At 43.9% G+C, this 21,724-nt stretch overlaps 1 protein-coding gene across 1 annotated transcript in view; it reads left to right on the top strand.

Annotated features, from left to right (window-relative positions):
• The first annotated feature begins 10,461 nt into the window (after window positions 1-10,461).
• TMEM135 (transmembrane protein 135) overlaps window positions 10,462-21,724 on the top strand; it is a 188,939-nt gene continuing 177,676 nt past the window's right edge. Inside the window, exon 1 of the mRNA XM_082043345.1 lies at window positions 10,462-10,657. Within this exon, the coding sequence (XP_081899471.1) occupies window positions 10,517-10,657 (141 nt within the window). The 5' untranslated portion in view covers window positions 10,462-10,516. The remainder of the gene's footprint in view (window positions 10,658-21,724) is intronic.

Below are 21,724 nucleotides of genomic sequence, written 5' to 3'. Positions count from 1 at the left end.
ACTGTTGACACTATACACACATCCATGGGGAACTAGAAAAAATATAAAAAGAAAACTCCTAAAAATGTGCATTAAAAAAAATAAGAAAGCTGCCACTTAACCCAAATATTCCCCAAGCAAAAATAAAGCAAATTATTTCCCAGATAGCATAATTTCAGCTGGGCATAGCGCTGTGTTGAGAGCGAAGGTTATTACTCAGCTTATGACATAAAATAACACCAGATCTGGAGGAATCAGTTGGAAAGATGCCCAGCATATGAACCCCTTTGCTCTGAACACAAGGTGCAAAGCAGTGACGAGTCAGGCTCCCAGTTCAAACAAAGGCCACTGCATCTGCTCCTCCAGTGCAGCCAGTTCCTCAGGCTAAGACCTCAATTGATCCCACTCGATTTTCATCTTGCTCTCAAGGGTGCACTTTCCCACCACACCATGACCACTGCAATGGAGAACCACCACTGATATGGCCAGTAATGCCGTTGCTGCCCCAAACCCCGTCGCCCCTTCCTACTCATCTGAGGCTGAGGCTGATAAGGAGGCTGAGGAGAGACCTTATCACTGTCTACAACTGCCTGAAAGGAGCTTGTAGCATGGAGGGTGTTGGTCTCTTCTCCCAAGTAACAAGTGATAGGACAAGAGGAAATGGCCTCAAGTTGCACCAGGGGAGGTTTAGATTGGATAATAGGAAAATATTCTTCCTGGAAAGGGTTGTCAGGCATTGGAACAGGCTGCCCAGGGCAGTGGTGGAGTCACCATCCCTGGAGGGGTTTAAAAGAAGCATAGGTTCTTAGGGACATAATTTAGTGACAGTGTTGGGCTAACAGTTGGCCTCGATGATCCTGAGGGTCTGTTCCAACTAAATTGATTCTATGATTCTATGATGCAGGTGTTGTGCAGCCAAGGATGTGATTTTTAAAAGTTTTGCCACTGATAGATCAGTTTGCCATCAAATCCTGTGTAGTCAAGGCAGGCAGAGAAAGTACTTGAGAGTCCAGTTCAGATTCAATGTGGCAGCACTGCAGATGCTCCACCACTCTCCCTTGACTATCAAAGGAGCTTAGGATGTCTGTCTTGTTCCTTAGCTGCTCCAGGTACTTGGGTAAAGAGGAATTAAAATAGGCTCAAGTGCAATAAGAAAGTGGGGACTAAGGGAGAATTTATGCAATAACCCTTGGGCAACAAAGCATAACTGTAGGATAAAAAATTCTTGGTTTCAGCCAGGCTAGAGAATAATTTTAACATCTTTATTGTAAGACTTGCACATAAAGTGCAATGCCATCCACTCCAGGCTCTGAGTTATAAAAGGATGCACTGCGTCCCAAAACATTATTTCAGTAAGTAAAAAGGCAGCATTTCAAGAGATCATGTGTTAAGTGGACACGTGGGAAAAGAGAATTTTCAGAAGTCCTTCTAGAAAGTGGCACTGGTAACAGATGGACTTGGGGCTTGTTTTTCTTCAGCTAAAACAGAGATGCTGGATGTTAAATGACATTTTGAGACAGTTTGCTTCTGGTCAGCTGTAGTGTAAACCTGTATATCTCTTTTTTTGGATCACAAATAATTACAGCTCCCCTGTACAGTGGTAAAAACGGTGTACTCTTTCAGTTTGGGCTATTTAGTTTACTTGAAATTTCTTCTGAATATATGCTTTTTTGCACTATTTTTCATTAAAATCTTCCTCCCAAACCAGAGATGGATGCAGTGCAGTGGGGGTGCGAGTGCTGGGAGGAGGTGCCATTTCTTGCATACAGTATGATTTCCCATGCAATCAAAGTTCTGGTATGAGGGAACTTCTTTTCAATATATCATTTGTGTTAATGCTGCTTGGTGGTGTCGAGTCATACACTGCACATCCATGCACATCACGTCATTAACCATCTGTAGTGCCTGTTTTTTAGGGCAGTGTACAATCCCAACTAGGGCTGTATCAGCTCCCTGCTGGGCTTTTGACCAAAGAGATCTGTATAAAACATTACATCTCTTCTCAAAAAAAAAGAAATTAAAGCAAAATTCTTTTATTTTCTATAAATATGATGTAGCAGGAAGGTACTTTCCTGGTGTGGGAGGGGAATGTAAAATGATACCATGTCTGACCAGTTACCTCATCTCTGTGCACCAGCACACGCACGCCCAACGCTCACCAACGCAGTAAGTTTTCTACTCCCTGCCTTCATAATCTTCCAATGCTAAAAAACACTATAAAAATATCAAGAGGAGCCTTCTGACAGTGACATACATCAGGCTGTAAAATGACCTCTCCCAGGGAGTGGTGAAAGCCCTATCATTTATGTTATAAACAATAGTAATTCTTAACACATGATGAGCACAAAGCTGGACAAATATTAAATGATCTGCGAAGCATGACTTCGGGATGTCACCGCCACACAGAGGCATGGATGGGGTTTGGGCTCAGGGCCAAAGAGCAAACCTATTCCTAATAAAGAATTTACACTCAAGTTCATCTCTTCTACTTGGGTACTCGACACCGAGATAATCCCACACCATTTACTTACAATTAGAGAAAACACTGAAAACTTTTCCCTGGAAGATAATATTATGAGGGCCAGGGAAATAACCTATTACTTTACAAGAGGGGATTTTTTTAGAGACACAAAGTCAGGTGTCCACCCTGCACTGAAATCCAGTGGGATCTGTATAAACTCCCACAGGGTTGTCTGAAAACACTGACCTTAAAATGTTAGAGTTTTCTCTCGGCCATGCCAGATGAGGGAAGTCTCTGCAGGAGACGTCTGTAAATGAGATCAGAACTCAACCATAAAACGCTTACAAAGTCATCTGGAGCTCACAGAGCTGTGCTCAGTGATGAGTATACCATTTCATTATTTTTGTGTTTATTACTTGTTTTTTTCCCCCCATGCGTTGGTTTTGGTTTATCTGCAGTTTAAATTTTGATTTGTATTTTATTCTAATTCGCTTTCATTTGCTAGTTCTCAGTCTATTTACAGAGAACAAAAGAACGCACAATGTAGAACAGTAGAATAATAGTGTTTATTTTCACAAGTTTGGACCGATCAAATATCTCACAAGTCCCGAAGTGGAACCATGCCTGAGGTAGGTTAGGTCATCTCGAGTGTGGGGAAACAAACAGAAATATCCCATTCTTCACTATTGTTTATTATATTTATGCCACTTGGGAGTTTTAACAATACCACATATAGAAAACATTTGTTCTTGCTTTCTGTGCTATTTGGAGTTTTCTCAAGGCTCTCTGGTGCTTTTCTTTTTCCTAGGGACACTGCAATGTTGCCATGCTTTAGTGACTTTCTCAACTGATTTAGCTGAAACATAAGAAATGGTCCCTAGGAATGAGCCAAGGGTGCTGAAAAGGAGGTTTTGTTCTCCAAATACCTCTATGTTTAAAAAAGGTTCTTTTGAGCGTTTTAACTAGTTTGCTTCAACTTCTTTCCTTGATTCTTTTTCATGTACATTCAAAGCTTGGTCCAGCAGACGGAAACCAAAAGCAGAGTCTGTTGTTATTGTCAATATCTTCACACTCCCATTGAAGGCACAACTGTATTTTTGATCTCCTTGAGTTTTCACTGGAGGTCCAAACGTGGATGTCTAAAGCTACATCTGCCCACCAAAAGCCTGATTTTCAAAAGCTAAGAGTAATCACGGGTGTGTTGCTTCTTCCCTTTGCAATGTGAAAGGCTTTCAAGACGCCTCACAGCAAAGGGTGGCTGCTCAGCCACCCTGCTGAAAATAAAGGCAAAGGGATATTTTGCCTCAAAAAAGGCCCCTCCAGGCCATTGACCCTGCTCACAGCTTTGCACATCCACAGTGCTGCTGAAGGATGATGTAGCTTATCAACCCAGCATTGCAGGAGAACCTAAAATCTCTGCCAGTCTGCCTGGAAATCCAAACCTGCAGAGCACAGCGATCCAGCAGCTGCTGCTCAGGCTGTTGGATCCCACGGCTGTGATGTCCAAGAGCTGCAGCAGGAGTGGGCAGAGTCCTGAGGCTGTTTCAACAGGAGCATCTGAAAATGTAGTCGCTGAAATTTACTGTTCATTATTCTTCTGGAAAATTTCAGGCTTCAATGCAAAGCCTTTTAAAAACTGCCGAGTTTCTAGAAACTATCATTACTTTTCAAAGCAGCTGCTGGGTGCTCAGTTCCTTTAGAGTAACTACATTTCTACCCCCAGTTTATGGCCTGACAGTTTTATTACAGAAACTTTAAGCATGCTAAGAACTTCAAACAGAGAAAAAGTGGCTCCTTCTGAGCCTTTTCATAAGTCCATGAAGCGATTCATGCCTTTGAAAAAATGCCTGTGTTTGAAGCATAAATAATGTTGCAGTAATGACCTCAAAAAAGATGGAAATGGGAGAAAAAACAGTTTTTTACTTGAGGACTTCATCATTCATTCCTGTCTCCTTTTCCTCTCCTACTTTGTGAAACATCCTTTGCACGGATGCTGCTAAAGAAGAGGCAACGACCAACTGCTGCTGCCACAGGCACATGTAACGACCGGCTGGTATCTGCCCTACTGAGGGCCGGACCCCTCTGTAGCATATAGGATCATAGAACAGTTTGAGTTGGAAGGGACCTTCAAAGCTCATCCAGTGCCACCCCTGCCATGAGCAGGGACATCTTCACCCAGATCAGGTTGCTCAGAGCCCCGTCCAGCCTGGCCTGGGATGTCTCCAGGGATGGGGCATCCACCACCTCTCTGGCCAACCTGGGACCTTCAAAGCTCATCTAATCCAATCCCCAGATTTCTTTCTTATGTCTGGCCTGAATCTCCCCTCCTTCAGTTTAAAATCATCACCTATTACAACAGGCCCTGCTAAAAAGTCTGTCCCCATCTTTCTTAGAGGCCCCTTTTAAGCACTGAAAGGCCACAATAAGGTCTCCCCAGAGCCTTCTCTTCTCCAGGCTGAACAGCCCCAACTCTCTCAGCCTGTCCTCCCAGCAGAGCTGTTCCAGCCCCTGATCATTTCTGTGGCTCCTCTGGCCCCTCTCCAACAGGTCCATGTCTTTCCTGCACTGAGGGCTCCAGAGCTGGACACAGGACTCCAGGTGGGGTCTCACCAGAGCGGAGCAGAGGGGCAGAATCACCTCCCTCCACCTGCTGTGATCTGATATTTATGTCATATCTCATTCAAAAAGGCTTATAGAAGAGCCAGAGAGTGAAACAGCAGTTGGGTGGCACAGACAATAGAGGTCCAGAGCTCTAGTTCACTTCTTGGACCTCATTAGGAGCGGAGCTCCACCTAACGCTGCCTCGGAGCCCTGTGTGCAAGCCCAGCCTGTGCTCGTCCTTCCCACTCGTGGTCATGGAAAGGTGAACATTACCTGCACGTTTGAGGGCTGCTGCCCCCACCTGGTACACAGAGATGAAGGACATGGAAACTTCATGGGACAGGTCTTTCCTGACTGCAGTGTGGTAAACATAGAGAGTGGGGGATGGCAGAGGAACAACATGTGTTCCAGACACAGCACCGTGACTGCAGAGCATAGGCAGACATACCTATAAAAGGACAGCAAACAAGTTTTAAGATGAAGGGCAAAGGGCACAGACTGAGGCACAGGAGGTTCCATCTGAATCTGAGGAGAAACTTCTTTACTCTGAGGTGCCAGAGCCCTGGAACAGGCTGCCCAGAGAGGTTGTGGAGTCTCCTTCTCTGGAGACATTTAAACCCACCTGGACACCTTCCTGTGTGATCTGCTCTGGTGAAGCTGATTTAGCAGGTGGGTTGGGCTGGATGATCTCCAGAGGTCCCTTCCAACCCCAACCATTCTGTGAATTTTTCCCCCATAAAAATTTTATTCCCTTTGGGTGGTGTAAAGGTGGGTTGTACAGATTTCAGTCAGATACAGGTAGAGAACCAGCTTTTATGATCTGGGTGAGGGAGTTCCAAACACTGGAGAAGGATGAGGAGCCTGGAAGATGCAAGATGCAATTTTGCTTTCTTTCCAGAGCTACAGAAAGCACTTTCCTGGAAAGCAGGAAAGCAGCAGCGAAGCAGCAGGGTCACAGTTGCTGTTCTGGGCTGCTCTTGGTATGGTGTCCACATGCACGGCCTCTTACTCCTTGTCTAGTGGAGCCAGTGGCTTAATTTAGCCTTTAACAACCAGTTCTGTCACCTGATTTAGAAAGAAATCACTGTCTCCAGGAACAGCAGCACCACAGGCTAAATACAGCTGAAGTACAATTCTGACACCAGTAGGATGAATATGGCTCAGTATGTCATCTCCCATTTTAGCCTGAGGAATAGCGTGGTGAACATTATGATTTTGTTTCCTTGATGTAAAAAAACCTGCAACATCTATGTCTGGAAGAAACACAAATTTGTATAAACTGGAGGATATTATTGTGTGTATTAAAATGTTCACAGAGTATTATCCCACAGCCCATCCCATATTTATTTTGGAAATTATTACATGTGGAAAATGGGAAAACTTCCAGTTAATTCCTTTACCTTGAAATATCAGCAAACACGAGGGTATTTTGAGATGATTCCCCGCTAAAAAATGAACAAGTAGCATTCTTAGCTGTAAGCCAGAAGGGAATGCTTGTTCAAATAATGCAAAATGGGTTAAAGTGTAAGTAGTTTCAGAGACAGCGGTAGCTCTTAAAAGGTCATTTTTCCTTAGAGGAAAGTAAAACCAGCCCAATTAATGTCCATTCACTCCCATTCAATACAGGCATTTCAATCATCAGTGATACACGTTACAACCTTGTGGTTTATTTCCACAAAACTTATGATATCCTCTACCTACTATTTGTTCTGGATTTTAAGAAGAAATGGATATTGGTGAAGCTGACTCTCCCTAGTTACATCACTGATGGCATGAAGGCCTTCAGATGTTTGCTGAAATGTGCTCCTTTGTTTCCCTGGCCATATTCTGAGGAGTCCTTGGAGAACAGACAGCACAGCAACATCTCCAAGGTCCTCCGCAGTTTACTGAAGGAACCAGATGTCTAGTGTACACGTTACCTCCACTGACCTGAGCAGATAGATAAATTTAATCCCTAGCTTTTTTAGCAGCAGAATACTTTTCAGTCTGGATTTCATAAAATTTATGATCGAGGGATGAAACAATTGTACAGATGGCAGGAGAACAAACTGAAGGAGAAAAACAATGAGAGTGGAAGAATGAGAAAAGAAGAAAACAAAGTGAGGGCAAAAAAAAAATCCTCTGCTGGAAAGAGCAGTTCTTATCGGACAATAGAAGCTCCTTCCAGAGGCAAAGTTCAGGTATGGAAAACTGCAGGAGTAGCAGGGAAAAGCTGGATCACCTGTCCCAAGAGAGAAAACAAACACATGGCAAAAAAAAAAGCACACAAGTTGGAAAGCAGCATGAGGAGAGGGCAAAGCATTACATTTCTTCCAAGTGAAAACGTTTCCAGATTGTTCTGGTATTTAAAAGTGTCTAGAAGGAAGGTTTCCCAGATCCCAATGCATTTGGGAGACAAAGCCTCCTGCAATGTGAAGTTCCCTGTTTGGGTTCTTTCCTTGGTTTGGTTTCCTGATTTTGTTCCAATTAGTTAAATGCTGCGCCTTGGATTCCCAGCCAGACCACCTCGTAACACCGACACCTACTCGTCGTGAAGGCAGGTGGAATTCTTCACACCTCCAGCCGCTCTCATGGGCTGAGATACATCGTTTACTTGCAGACACTGGGTTTATCAGATGCTGAAGATATTAGTGGAGAATGTTCTTAGACTGTGAGACCCACTAAAATCTGGGAAGGCAGGCACTACTTCTCTCCATTCAGCAATTGCCATCCAAAATATCTAGTTCCCTAGCATAACCAGTTATCAACTGTATGGGTAAATCAGAGCATTGCAGTGCTGCCCACCAGTTAAGGTCTCTTGCTCAAGAGTCTGGCCCTGAACTTGTGCTGAAAGTTGTGTTCTGTTAACCCAGCTGCAAATAGGTACGTGGGCAACTGAAGCAGAGTCAGTGAGATGCTGCCACATTGCTCCCTTCTGTGGCACAAGGCACAGAACCCGGGATACCGTAGCTGTCCTAGTCTAATGAGGCTCACGTGCCTATCTGACATTTTTGGCAGCCTATATTTTTATTCACATTGATATATCTGATACTGCTACATTAATGAGGACCAGGGAGTAAGCTGAGCACTCTCAACTCCCCCACTATTCAGGCTGCTTAGCGATTAGCTCACTCCTTGGTTTTATTTTTGGGATTACAGCGAAGAACTCTCTCCAGGACACCTGGATATTACAAGGGAAGTCCTGAGCAGCGTGTGTCACGTCCCCTGGCCTTATGCCACAGGATTCATCACTGGGGTTTAAGTAACTTTATAGACACAGCCTTCTGTTCCCAGTAAACAACCTTGTTCATGCGACAAGGAGAGATCCCAAAAACCCCGGGTACTTACGGGGGAAAAAGTAACACTCCTCAACGCTTTTTAAATTCATGTGACTCCTTCCTTTTCCAAAACTATTTTGTCCCAGTTCCAGCCAAGGGTAAGCTTCTCCCAGGAGAGACCAGCCTGCGCTGGCATCCGAGGAAAACTGGGCTATCAGCAGTATTCCCATGTTGCTTTATCCCCAGGGCTTCTTCCCAGAACAGCATATTGAAACCTCATGGAAAAGGGCCTGAAGCAAGGTCAGGGCTGTGCCGCCTTCTTTATCAGTGCATCGTCAGAGTCTTCCTCAGCTGACCCAACAGGAAAGATTAAAAAGCCTCCAGTTCTGATCTGGCAGCTGTTCAGTCAGATAAGCGTTGCTGCAGGAATGAACAAGGTATCTTGTTGGGTACTTCTTTAACAGTCTTCCTTGAGCGGGACAAGACCTACAAAATTAGGACTGTCTGCAAAAATGTGTGTCAGCAGTGAAATTATTAGCTTGTGCAATTATCAATATTGTACATGCCATGGTTCCCTGCCCACAAATACAAGGCAGCAAGCAAACCTTAAGCCCAGAGTAGTATCGAAGCCAAAACATGCATGCAAGAGAGCCAGAATCCATATCTTAGGCAATAATTGCCTTTTCTACCCATAAGCAGTTCTTTAACAGAGTAATACAAAAACTGCCAGCGAGGCACCGAGTCCAAGCCAAAGTCCAGACAACGTTCCAGCGGGTTATCTTGCCAATGTTGCCTTTCTACGAGGGTCAGCACACAGGAACGTTCACTCCTTTATTCAGACACGCAGCTGCAGGGGACCTGGACCTCTGCTCTAAAGCTGAATTTAAAGTTACCTCTAGGGTCTTCTACTAGATTTTAAATACAGACTGACTGTCATAGACAGAGTTCTACCTAACACAAGTCTGGTTGGTGAAGCACGCTTGACTGAAATAGCATAATTGAACTATTTAGGCCAAAAATCTCCTACTGCAGATTTGCTGGGAGTCTGCAGTCTCTCAGTGGCTGTAAGTTCTGTGAACCGTCCAACTTACCCATCCACTAAATTTGACATGCAAGTATGCTCTTGCACCCATAGTAGGATTTTTGGAAGGAGCAGAAGTTTTGGCAAAATGAATGACAAATTTGCTTTATTTTGGGAGTGGTACAGACTGGTCCCAAGTCTGACCAACATGGGGAACTCCGTGGGCTGTGCAGGAGGAGAATATGAGGCAGGCTGTACGGGGGAGGAATTTTCTTGCTGTGGATCTGTTTCAAGTCTGTTTTCGACTGCAGGTTAGTTTGCTGGTCTTCTAATTTTCCTCGGAATGTATCTCCCATTAGGTCTTGAAATAACCTCTCCTGACCTGAGCACTGCACAGAAGGTACACACTGTACTTGCTCCATTGGGACTGAGCATCCACAAACTGTTACCTAACAGAGACCTAATGTAAAATGCCCAGATCATGGTGCAGCCAGCCTATTTAGTCCCAAAAAATAAAAATTTAAAGCTGGAACCAGATGCCAGTTTTGCAACTGAACTGTAACGGTGTCATCAGTCACTGCCACTGTAACACCCCTCCTCCTCCCCGCTACTTTCCAAACCAGGGAGAATCAACCTCTTCGGAGCTTCTCCTCACAATGCAGTCGCTCTCACTGCCCCACATGGCTTTAGTTGCCTTTCCCCCGCTCGGCTGCACGGGGGGATGCGGAGCCCGTCCGCCCCAGAAACCCTCCGCTGCTCCCTGAGCCTGCCCGCCGCCGTGCAGCCCTGGCGCGGCTTTCCCACCCCCCCGCTCCGCGCCCGGCAGCCGCTCAGCGCCACGGAGCGTGTTCCGGGCGGATCCTCCCCACGCATGGCTTCCCCCGTGGCCCCCACCGCGCAGCCACACCGGCCCGGGCTCTGCGGGGTGCGGGCGGGGCGGCGGGCGGGTTCCTGGGGGGATGCGGGGCGACTGGACACGCAGCACCACGCGCACGGCGCATCTCGCGCGGGGGCTCGCCCCTCCCCGCCCCCGCCCCTCCCCGCCCCCCGGCGGCCGCCGATTGGCTGCGGGCCTCAGGCGAGGCGCGCGGAGCGGCTGCCCGCGAGTAACCCCGCCGCCGCGAGCGCCCCGCGCGACCTTTCTCCTGCATCGGCGGTGACGCGGTGGCCGCCCCCTGCGCCGCGAGCGCGGCAAAGATGGCGGCGCTGAGCAAGTCCATCCCCCACAGCTGCTACGAGATCGGGCACACCTGGGACCCGCGCTGCTCCGCCGCCATCCTGCACATCACCCAGGGCGCCCTGGCTGAGTCTCTGCGCATCTACGGCACCCTCTACCTGGTGGGTCTGCGGGGTGGGGAGCGGTGGGGGCACTGAGCTGGGTGGGGGGGACAAGGGCGTGAGGGGATGGTGGGGGGCCTGGCCTGGGTGAGGGGCATAAAGGGGGTCAGGGAGAGGGCCTTGTTTTGGGGTGGAAGGCCGTGGGGGATGTGAGGGCGGGGGGGGAGCCTGGCCTGGGGTGTAAGGGGATATGAGAGGGGCTGGGGTGAGGGGGAAGGGCATGAGGGGTGTTTGGGGAGGGCACAGGGGATGTCAGAGCGGGGGGAGCCTGGCCCGGGTCAGGGGGAAGGGCATGAGACAAATCAGGGGAGGGAGGCTGGTCTGGAGTGGGGAGTGTTTTGGGGGAGGAAGGGGAGGAGAGATTTCGATGGCAGCGTGACCCTGGGGTGGGGGGGAAGAGGAAAAAGGATGTTTTGAGGGGGACTCAAGTGCTGAGGAGGAGGGAGATGGTGAGGGGCGCAGCTTAGTTTGAGGGCTGGAGGGCATAAGGGTTGGGGCAGGGGGGGAGTGTGTGAATCTGGTTCTGGGAGGGGAGGAGAAGGGCATGGGGGGCGGTGGGTCTGGTGGCACCACAGGTGATGGGGGAGAGGTGAAGCTGGTGGGGAAGGAGGGCACGGACACAGTCTGAACACCATATTTTGGTCGTTTTCCAATATCTATGAGACTTGAATAAAAAGACTCAGTATTTGCTTGAGAGGCTAGAATTGTATCTTTGGCACTAGCAAGAGCACATGTGTATTATTGTTGGTGACACCTTGGTAGTTGTTGCCTTAGGATCAAGGAGGTTCCATTGCATAATGAAGCTAGGCTCAAAAAATACATTAAGGCTAAAGTATTCAGAGAGTATCCTACAGGTGAGGTGAGCTTTAGTGTGCAGTTATGCTTGGTTATATCACCTTGGTTGCAGCTGGCTTGCTTCCAGCAAATTAGGGTGTAGGTGGAGGAGTCAGGATCTGTTTGCATCCATCTGTGTAAATGTATCTTGAAAGCTGATCTAAGCTGGAATCGCAGCAGGTGAGCACTTCTTTCTGTCCCCCCACCTCTGTGTTTCTCCTGTAGTGGTGCTTGGAGGATTGAGTAGTGAGCTGGCCCCAAACTAAGCTGTAAGGGAAGAAAAACACGTCGTTGAGTCTGTACTTTCAACTCTGTACCAGTGCTGGTACAACAAAATATCAAGATACGTAACAAAGAGGAGGGAAGGACTGGGACTGCAGCACTCCTGACATAATTAATTTAAGCTCTCATTGAAGTGTTCCTTGAGTGAAAATTGTGGCGATAACTAATTACATTTTTTAAACAGTTAATAACTATTTGGTAGCAGTGTGGACATAAGGAGTTGTCATGTCTGACAGCGAACATTTTCATTCTGAACCAACCAAACTGAAGTGGCAGCTTCTGTGAGCTGGATTAGGAAACTAATACAGAGAAAAACATTCCTTCCTCTCCTCCCCGCCTCCCCACTGATTTTTTTCTTTTCTGATTGAGTTTGCTGCTTGTACCAGAAGAGAATGGACCTGAAGTGAGCCATGGAAGGTGTAGTGGTGATGTGTCACATCTGGCTAAAAGCACCTTAAACAGCTCTGTAATTAAATCAAAGGTCTCTAGCAGTCAAGCCTGGTAAAGAGCGTCCTGCTATGTTACAGTTCACTCAGTTGTGCAGTCACAGGTTAGGGGGAGAGCTCCCGTTTTTGTTTATTTGAAAAGAAAAACAAACCCCAAAATCTGACATGTTTTCCTGATCAGTTTTACGTTGTGGCCCCATAAACAGCTACGTCTTGTCATGAATCCAAGGTGGGGTGGGAATCTTCTCAACCAATGTCATGCTGTGCTGCAAAATGTCTGCATCAGTTTTTAAACTGCTGTCTTTACAGTTTTTAATTTTCTTAAATTTCAGTGATTAACTTGACTTATCAGAGTAATCTAAAGCAGAGTTGCTCAAAAATCTTGGTGTTAACTAAGGAGCGAGGAAGCATTTGTGTTCCTTTGGTCCCAGACACATAACTGTTCTCCTTTCTTTGTGTGGTCCTAGACCTTATCCCTCCTTGACCAGATTCGATTCATTCACTGTTCCAGAAGAGGTTACTAACTTGCTTTTAGGTGGGGTAATTTTCAGCTGCATTAATGAATTGAATTGATTTATTAAGCAAGGTTCGACAAGTACCAGAGACAGTGAAAGGGTGCAGAGGAGACTGCAGAGGAGGAAGCAGGAGTCTTGCACATTAAATAGGTTGGCAGGAAAAGAATAAAGAATGCTCCTGAATTAGGAGAGTCATCACTAAATTCATTCTTTGCTGGATTAAGGTTGTGTTTGAAAACCTTGTATTTGTAATTAAATATCACAGTTGGACAGCACAAATGTTTGGTCCTTTTCTGTGTTCTGAGATTCACATAAGGGCATGAACTTCCGTTATTTTATCTTTATATCAGTATATGTTCAGAATGTTTCTGGTACTACTTGGTCCCAATCTTTTGTATGGTTCAGCAACAGAAAATTTCACTTCATTTTTCTATGTCAAGCCTGTAAAATGTCTTCTGCTTGTTTGTTCCTCCTGTTGCCACAAGCTAATAACTAGGGAAAATAGGTGAAAGAGTTTCCGCTTACAAAAGCTTGTGTGGAAATGAATGAGAGTGAACAGATGAGAATAGATTGCCAGAGGTTGTTGTGGGAGAGTATGTGGTTAGGGATGGTTGTAATCCAGAGTCTAAACCCCTAATATCTACACCCCACATCTCTTTAATGTTTTGCTTCTCTTCAGTCAGTAGGAGGCTGATGGAGCCAAATTAAGTGGTGCTGGTATTTGATTACTAAAGTACTGGTTTTCAGTAAATGGCTGTGAAGAGTCTTTCTTTTAAGTAGCGCTATGCTTTTCTTTTTTTTAAAGTGCACCTGTTTTTTTTTTTTTACGTTAGAAAAACTGTAATCTTCAGATACCATATTTTCACCATCTTTATTTTTGCTCCAGTACAAATTGACTGCTTTAGCAAAAGTAGGTTTTGTATCTAAATTGAATTGTCCCTCCACATACAAACTGGGTGACAGGAATATCTATTTCGTAATTAAGACTGCTTGTATTTCACAAACAAGTGTCCCAATGCTGAACATCTTCTGAGATCCACTTTTACAAAAGGGAAAAGTTAAAAATGGCTTAACACGTATACTCCCCAAAGAAACCCCAAATAATCTTCCATACAGCTTATAATTACACTTTTTAAAAAACTGCTTGCCTTGATAGTTTAAGAAAACTTTACTGAAAAAGTTTTTCATCGGAGTTTGTTACATTTTGTTTGATCTATGCTTATGTTTTGGGTTAGTCAAGGCTAAAGAAAATGTGATAGTGTAATTGGGTATTTTCAAAGATGAAGAATTCTAGAAATTGTGAGAGGTGGAGAGAAGAGAATGATTTCACAGGGAAATTGCATAAAGCTGGGGAAAGGGAAATGAGAAGCTGGGTTCTTTGATTTGACCTCTGTTTCTGTTTCCTGGGGTTTCTGTTGATTTCTGTGGGAAATCTGCCATTGATCTCATGCATTGGAGCAAAGTCCTCTGTTTCCTGAAGGTCTCTAAGTTTTAGGCACTTGTTTGATGATGGTGCACATTTTGCTATAGGTGAATATGCTTAGTCATTAGTATGAAGCCTTTGCTAGTCTATCAGAGGTAGTTGGATCTGTTGGTAATGTTTCCTCCTCATCTAAATAAGGTAAACATTGTCTATGGCTGCTTTGCAGTTCAGCTGATTCTTCTAACTTTTTGCCTATGGGGTGACTAGAGTAATTTGTGCCTTTTGCCTTTTTTTTCTCCTAGTCTGATCATTTGTTTTCTTCACTTAATTTAAGCCAGGCTACCTCCCTGCCTCTCCAGCTTGGGTTCTGTCCTGCCCTTCCCCTCTTGATCACACGCCTTCCCCTGCCCACTGACACCTCTCACAGAGCCACAGGATGGTTGGGGTTGGAAGGGACCTCTGGAGATCATCCAGTCCAACCCACCTGCTAAAGCAGGTTCACCAGAGCAGATCACACAGGAATGTGTCCAGGTGGGTTTGAATGTCTCCAGAGAAGGAGACTCCACAACCTCTCTGGGCAGCCTGTTCCAGGCTGTGGCACCTCAAAGTAAAGAAGTTTCTCCTCATGTTCAGAAGGAACCTCCTGTGCTTCAGTCTCCGTTGCCCCTCATCCTATCACTGGGCACCACTGAAAGGAGGTCTCCTGCTCTTCCTCCCCAGCACCAGCTCCTTCCTACCTTCCATCTGCTGCTCATCCTTTCAGCATTGCCTCTGCTGCACAATGACGCAGCCAAAGAGCAGCTTAAGCCCTGGCCCCTTGATAGTTCTCACTCTTTACTCCTGGCTCTGTCTCCAAGACAGATCTGCTGACATGAAGGAGAGGAGCACCTGGCCTAAAGCAGTGTGGGTGCTAGCGGGTCTGTCTGATGTGTCCTCTGGACTGAGGATGGTTCAGCCGATTGTTTAGCAGAACTGGTGTAACCTGAGTCTGCTGTTCCAAAATGTCTTTTAATGATGCTTGGAGCTTGCTGTTATTTTTTTGATCTCTTTCACTTAATTTCTTCTCGTACCATTTTCATACTCCTTTTGATCTTGCTTTTGATACTCTTTTCACACTCATTTCAGTCTTATTTTGGTCTCACTTGTAATTGTATTGTACTTGTGTTGTATCTACTTCCTCCTGTGCTTTTTAATGGCCTTCAGGTTCTTAGATGCCAATTGCTTCTCTTTCTTTCTATATCAAAAGTTTTTTTTTCCCCCTATTTATGATTTCAGTGCTATTATCTTCCTAGGCTCTCTTTTGACCCCGAGTATGTGTATTCCTTCTCTTAATCTGTATTATTTGTTTTTTAAGCTCTCTAGGGCAGCATTGTATACACTATTGTTAAAGAGACAACTGCTGTCAGCAATTGTATAAGATGTTTTTTCTTCCTGTAGAAACGTGGGAGGGATATGAGTAGTCTTGCACGTGGTAGCTGGCATGTCTCTTCACAGATAAATCACTGATTGACTAGAGGCAATAACAAACCGAGTTATTGCGCTAATGAATTGGATGGAAATCAGAAAACTGGAGGTGAAACAGAATGAAGTGTGCATGTCCCATCGTTTTCCTGGCTGTATTTACATGGCTGTAGGACAGGGCCAGAGCCCCAGGGATAGATGATGCACACCGGCCATGGTGCTGCTGCTTCAGGCTCACTTTGTGTGCGGTTCCTCTGGGGAGAGCTGTTTGGACTGGGCCTGAGCAAAGCCAGGGAGCCAGCTAACGCTGGAACAGATCCTGTTTTATCTGCTAGCGGAGACACAGTCATCGTGTCTCACCATTCTGAGGTGTGCGAGAAGGCTGTACTGACCAAATTGTATTCTAAAATAATCGAGAATTGCTGGGTATATTAAAATGTGGTTTTCGTTTGTGCCATGAACCATTGTGTATTTGGAGGTAGGAGGTTAGTGTTACCCTTGAATATGCTGCTGTGTGCCAGCTTGGATCTCTGCTCAGGCCATTGAGAAGCTCCTGTCGGGACTTGGTACCTGGAGTTGTGGTGATGGTGGTGACTGTGTTGTGCTGGGACATCGGATCATCTTAGTACTGTGTGATGTCCTGTATGTCTGTGCTGTGATAGGAATGACATGTAGGTCAGTGTGTTCTTGCCTTTATATTCCTTTGGAAGCTGGGTTAAATGTGGCTAAAATTAGCTTAAATGTTACTAAGCTGGTTGTGACATCTTCGTTCCAGGCTGTGTTTGTTTTGCTCTGTTCAGGTGGCTTTCGGCCTAGGCTAGGCAAATTCTGTCGTAAATTGAAAATAAAAATAGTCTTTTGTTGAGATACTGAGAATTTTAAAAGTAACAGTAAATGAATTCCATTGGACTGAAGAATTTTTGCTCAAAAATACAAGGAGTAACCTGGAGTCTGCATCGCAGTAATGGTGGAAATGGTGGAAGCTCCAGCCTTGGCTGATTCAGCAAAGATCTTGGTCAAGACACTGTAAATACTGGGAACCAGCAAATATCATAAAAGGGACTGTTTGTTAAGGAGATGTAAATCTGTTCTCTTAGGTTGGTACAGCTGTATAGTAGAGTGCAAGAATTTCAGGGTAGGGGGAGAATAATTGAAAATGCTACTGAGTTTGACCTTTCATGGCTATGAAAAATAGCCCTCTAGTCATCTACGTACAAGGGAAACAAGCGGTGAAAATAAGTCGTTATGGAATGAGAGTGATGCCAGGGCTGAAGGTAATTTAGATGTCATTCAAAGAGTACGTGAGTACTGTTCATTTCTTTTTTTAGTTGTGTGGATGATATGGAAAATTTAAAGCCAAAGTGACCCAACGCACCCCCTGATGATGAACCTCATGTAACGTCTTGCAAGGGACAGAGGGAGTCGAGAGCAGGTGGCACAGAGTATTTGACTTACGAAATGAAAAAAATCTAGAAGCCAGGTTGTGTAATCTATGAAATCAGGGAGGGACCAGCTACTTGAGGAATGACAAATCTGAATGTTTAAGAGGAGGCATGAGAAACAAATTGCTGATTTGAATAAGTGTCTTTCAAAACCCAAGTGTGACCTGAGGGCATATGGAGTTTAAGTTACTCCAAAGGGCTTAAAAATAATTTTTATATATCAAAGGAATAATGTTCTTGTCAAATTCATGCAATATTGCAAACAGTTATAACAGGACATATAAAAAACTAAATATATTTATGAAAGAAATCTGACATCATTTTGTAGCTCTGCCTTCTGCTTGAGTGAACTGAGGTGTTAACTGGTTTAAATACTGGGGATTGCTTTGCTTTTAGCTTGCATGTGACTTAATTAAAAAGCCAAGGAAAATTTTATAACTTATGTGCAGCATATATTTTATATAAACCATCTACACAGCATTATTGATCATAAATTTGCATTTTGGAGGTACCTAAACGTGCCAGATCATCACTCTTATAAATGCCATTGAACTGGGCCTTCCTGGAAATTTGGCTAGGTGTCTGAATATTTCTGCAGCTCCCTCTTCTCTCTTTACCATTTTTTTTTTTTTTTTTAATAAAAGTTTGTTATGGTATGCTTGGTTTTTATTTGGATGTTGTGAAGGAATGAGAGAGATGATAGTGCTTTTTTCAGTTTCCATCAATCCATGCTGTATGTCTTGGCTGATTTCACTAAAATTTGACAGAGTGGTAATGTTCTTAAAGACATACATTTTGTACAAACTTAGGAAACGGTGGTTTGATGGAGGAGGGAGAGAAAAAATGATGTTGTGCACACAGCAGCAGGGTTGGCGTAAGGTCTGTGGTTTTTCGTCTACCACATAACCTGTCAGACCGTGTACCTTGGTCAGCCAATTAGCACATTCATCAAGTCATGCAAAACATCCTGTAGAATCTGTAGTTCAGGGGCACTGGTGAAGACTGAGGCTGGTGGAGGTGAAGTGCAGGTTATTGCAGGTGGATGATGATTACATGTAGGCGTTACATGACACATCATTAAAATAATCAGGCCTGGCGGGTGCCTCTGGTCGTGGAAAGCTCTGTTTGGAGTCCTGTGTTCCTTTTCCAATGGAATGCAGCGATAGCCGATTTCTTGGTTTTATAAGGCTTAAAATTTGTATATGAAGACTAAATTTAAAAAAAGGGCTTCAGTAACACTCTTTCACAAATTGATGGTACCCTGAATCTGGTGGACTGATATTTTTTTTTTTTTTTTAATTTTTATTTTTTAATAATTACATTTTCCTGTTGAAGATTCAAAATGCAGTTATGTGAATTGCGTAGTTAATGCTAGAAAATATTTTGTTTTCTGTTTATTTCTTTATTTTTACTGAGTAGTCTCTTAAAAAATACTTCAGACAAACAATCCAGGAGGCCTTAGAGCTCAAATCGTTAGCAGTATTTTTGAGTGGCCACTGTATTACTTCATGAGTGTCTGCATATGGTTTGAGGGATGATCTCCTCCTTCCAACTACCCTCGGTATTGTACTGTACATAAAGGTGTAAAACGCACATTCCTTCTTTCTACCCTCATTTCTATTAACATGAAAACAGTTTCAGTGATGTAGTAGCCTCACGTTTTTTCCACCAATGCGAAATTTAATTTCATAGCAATGTTTTTTTTTAATGAATTAAGTGGTTTTTCACATATATGGACATTTTCTGTCTCTCTGTTTCAAGGTGGTAACGGCCAAAGTGTTTTAGTGAGAGTTAAATCAGATTTTGTTTTAAACTGTATGTGAAATAGGGCAATTACCATTGGAGAGTAAATCTGTGGTCAGCTTACATTGGGTTGATGGACAGGAGAAGGAGAATTCCAGTCTGGGCTAGGTGCTTAAAAGACAATCAGCTGTTCAGGGAATCGGTTTGGTGCTTGTATATTCCAGGATTTTGGAGGACAGGTTCGTGTTCATGTCTCTTGCTGTGTGTCATGTATTAATTCTGCTGTTCGTTCCCTTTGACAGTAAGTAACGAGGGTGTGGGGTTGCCTTCAAAAACCTTCTAAGGCTGCCAGAAGTGCATTAAAGTGTAACTGAATTTTGAGTTTCAAGTTTTAAACAGTTGTGTGCAGAAGTGAGGAGTTATCTGTCTTAAAAAATAAGTCGGAGGCTTTCTGCTTTCAGTTTTCCCACAGGTGGTAATGGGACATCAGGCAGTGCTGGGTCAGTCTTCAGGTGTGGAAAGAAAATCTTTCTCCCATGCTTGGCTTATTGTTTTCAAGAGGCTTTAGCTGACCGCATTCTCAGTATCAAACTAATCATCGTTGGAGCCAGAAATATATTCTGGGGAAGTCAGGCTGGCTGGTGTTTAATTTCCCGCGCTCCAGGGTGCGTGTAGGACACCGATGTCACACAAGGACAATCGGCATATATTTCATCAGAGGTGTCACCAGAGAGTGAGGGATTTGTCTTGTCTGACTCTAGTGCAAAAGTTCAGTTTTCTGAGGACTAAAGTGTTGTGATAGCTCTAAATTTCATCCAGATGCACATATGCTTACTCTCATACTTCTAATATCCAGTGATACACAGCCTGCCTAGTTTAATAATCTCTTCTGGGTTTTAGTTGTGAAGTATGATGTGCACAGATGAAGCAAATACAGCAATAAATGTAATTTTCTTACGGTATCTCTGTACTACTAATGCTTTAGACTTGTTGCTAAGTGATTTTTTAACTTCTTTAAAATTTCAGCATACCATTACATATAAGTTGCTCATCTCTCATTTAAATAACAAAACTCTACTTTTGTATGTAGGAGAGGCTTGGAATTTTGTCTTATGGACTTGAAAATCACTGGAAAAATACCAATAGGCATTTAAAACATTGAGACATCCTTTAATGCCTGTCTTATGCTATTTGAATACTTGAATTTTTTTTCTGACTACTTATTTCTTAATATTTTTTAACATATCAGATTTTTCTTAGAATTAAATTTGTTACTTTCAGCTTTTTTCCTGAAATGTTCTGTTATCTTTATTCTAGCTCTGCTGTTTATGATTTGAATTATGAGTTATCTATGACTCTTTTTGGTTCATCCTTTTTTTCACTCATTGATCCTTTTCTTTCCTTTAACTGTGATTTGTTTCTTATGCAGCATGCTTGCGTTTTCTGCAGACTCTGTTGGACTGAAGGGAGATCAAGAGCTAGAACTTGTGGATGCAAACAGAAGGAAATTAGAAGGCTCTGAAAACTTAGAGATTCTTAGGCCTTTTGCCCTGTGATGGTACATGGTCTGCTTTAAATTCCCTTTTGCTCTTATTTGCTGAGACTTTGGGCATGTATAATAGTTCTTCTTACGGGAGATTGGGAAAGACAGGATTTATTAATTGACTGTGTTAGAAGATGAGAATGTAAAAATGTTAGCAAAGCTGGACTCTGTCCTATTTCCAGAGCGCTGGTCGCTCGAGCTCTGCTGGTTTTGAGAGAGAAGAGCGTGGGGTTGAATTGCAGGAAGGGCTGTGAAGGCTGTTGCAGGCAGAGGGCTCAGCTGCCGGTGGGGAGGGTGGATGGGAGCACCGGGGTCTCCGTGTAACGCTTACGTAGACAAATAAAGACTGCGTCTGCAGAATGTGCTGCTGCTTACAGTTTCATTTCAGTGCATGAAACGTCACAGTGTAAGAAAACTTGTGGTGAGAGGAAAACATTAGTTTTGCTTTTTGAAATACACGTTTTCTTTATTACCATGCAGGTATCTTAGAATTCTTGCAGATTAAGTTACAAGGAGTAATTATGCTCTACCCTGACTCAAAAGGTTCTTAATAGGGTTGGATTTTTTTCTTGATGAATAAATAAATCAAATCTTTAATGCTAGTTAAGTATTTCTAACTTGGGTATTCTTTACCTACAGAGATCAAAGCTGCTTGAAAAGGCGCCATTATCTGTTAGTATAAATGTTAGTAACAAGCATTATGGTGTATGAGCTAGAGTTTCTGTAGTATATTGGATACATGGTGTACATTGGTTATATAAGGTCTTTTATTCCCTCTTTAGTCTCTTCCGTAGAGAGATGTGTGTACAGGGTGACATTTTGATTTTATAGTTGTCTTTTTTTTAATGAAAGATATGCATTATATACGCAAATGAGAAGTACAAACCATGTGCCTTCTATCTGGAATGGAAAATGGCAGAGTCAGTATAATAGCTTTTAGTATCTGTGAAGTCTGTGAAGCTTTATTCCACAGTCTTACTGTTTTTGCATGTTTTGTTTTGTGGGAGGTGGTGCTGTACAGGAAAGGGTTGTCTTGGTTAAAGGCAAGTTACATGGAAGGGTGGAGTTGTTAATGACAGTCTATATCCCAGAGAGTTGTGTAGCCTTTCTAAATATCCTGAGGCCAGGTCATTGGATGCCTTGAAAATAAGAGATGTTAACAGTGACTCGATAGTTTATGGAAAGCCAGAGTAGGATGTTAAAGCGAATCTGGTGTGTTCCTAAGCTGCTGTTAGTCAAAGGAGGTGCTGGAGCGTTCACCCTGGGGTAGGTAAGGCTGCATTCTGCCCAGAAAAGTCATCAATAAGTGAACCCTGGGTCTTAATCCCCTGGCATTCACTCGAGTCTCCTCTCCCTGCTTCCAGACATTTTTTGGGCA

The sequence above is a fragment of the Streptopelia decaocto genome (assembly GCF_964273445.1).
Source record: "Streptopelia decaocto genome assembly, chromosome: 1".
Taxonomy (NCBI): domain Eukaryota; kingdom Metazoa; phylum Chordata; class Aves; order Columbiformes; family Columbidae; genus Streptopelia; species Streptopelia decaocto.
This window is presented reverse-complemented; position numbering and strand designations above follow the sequence as displayed.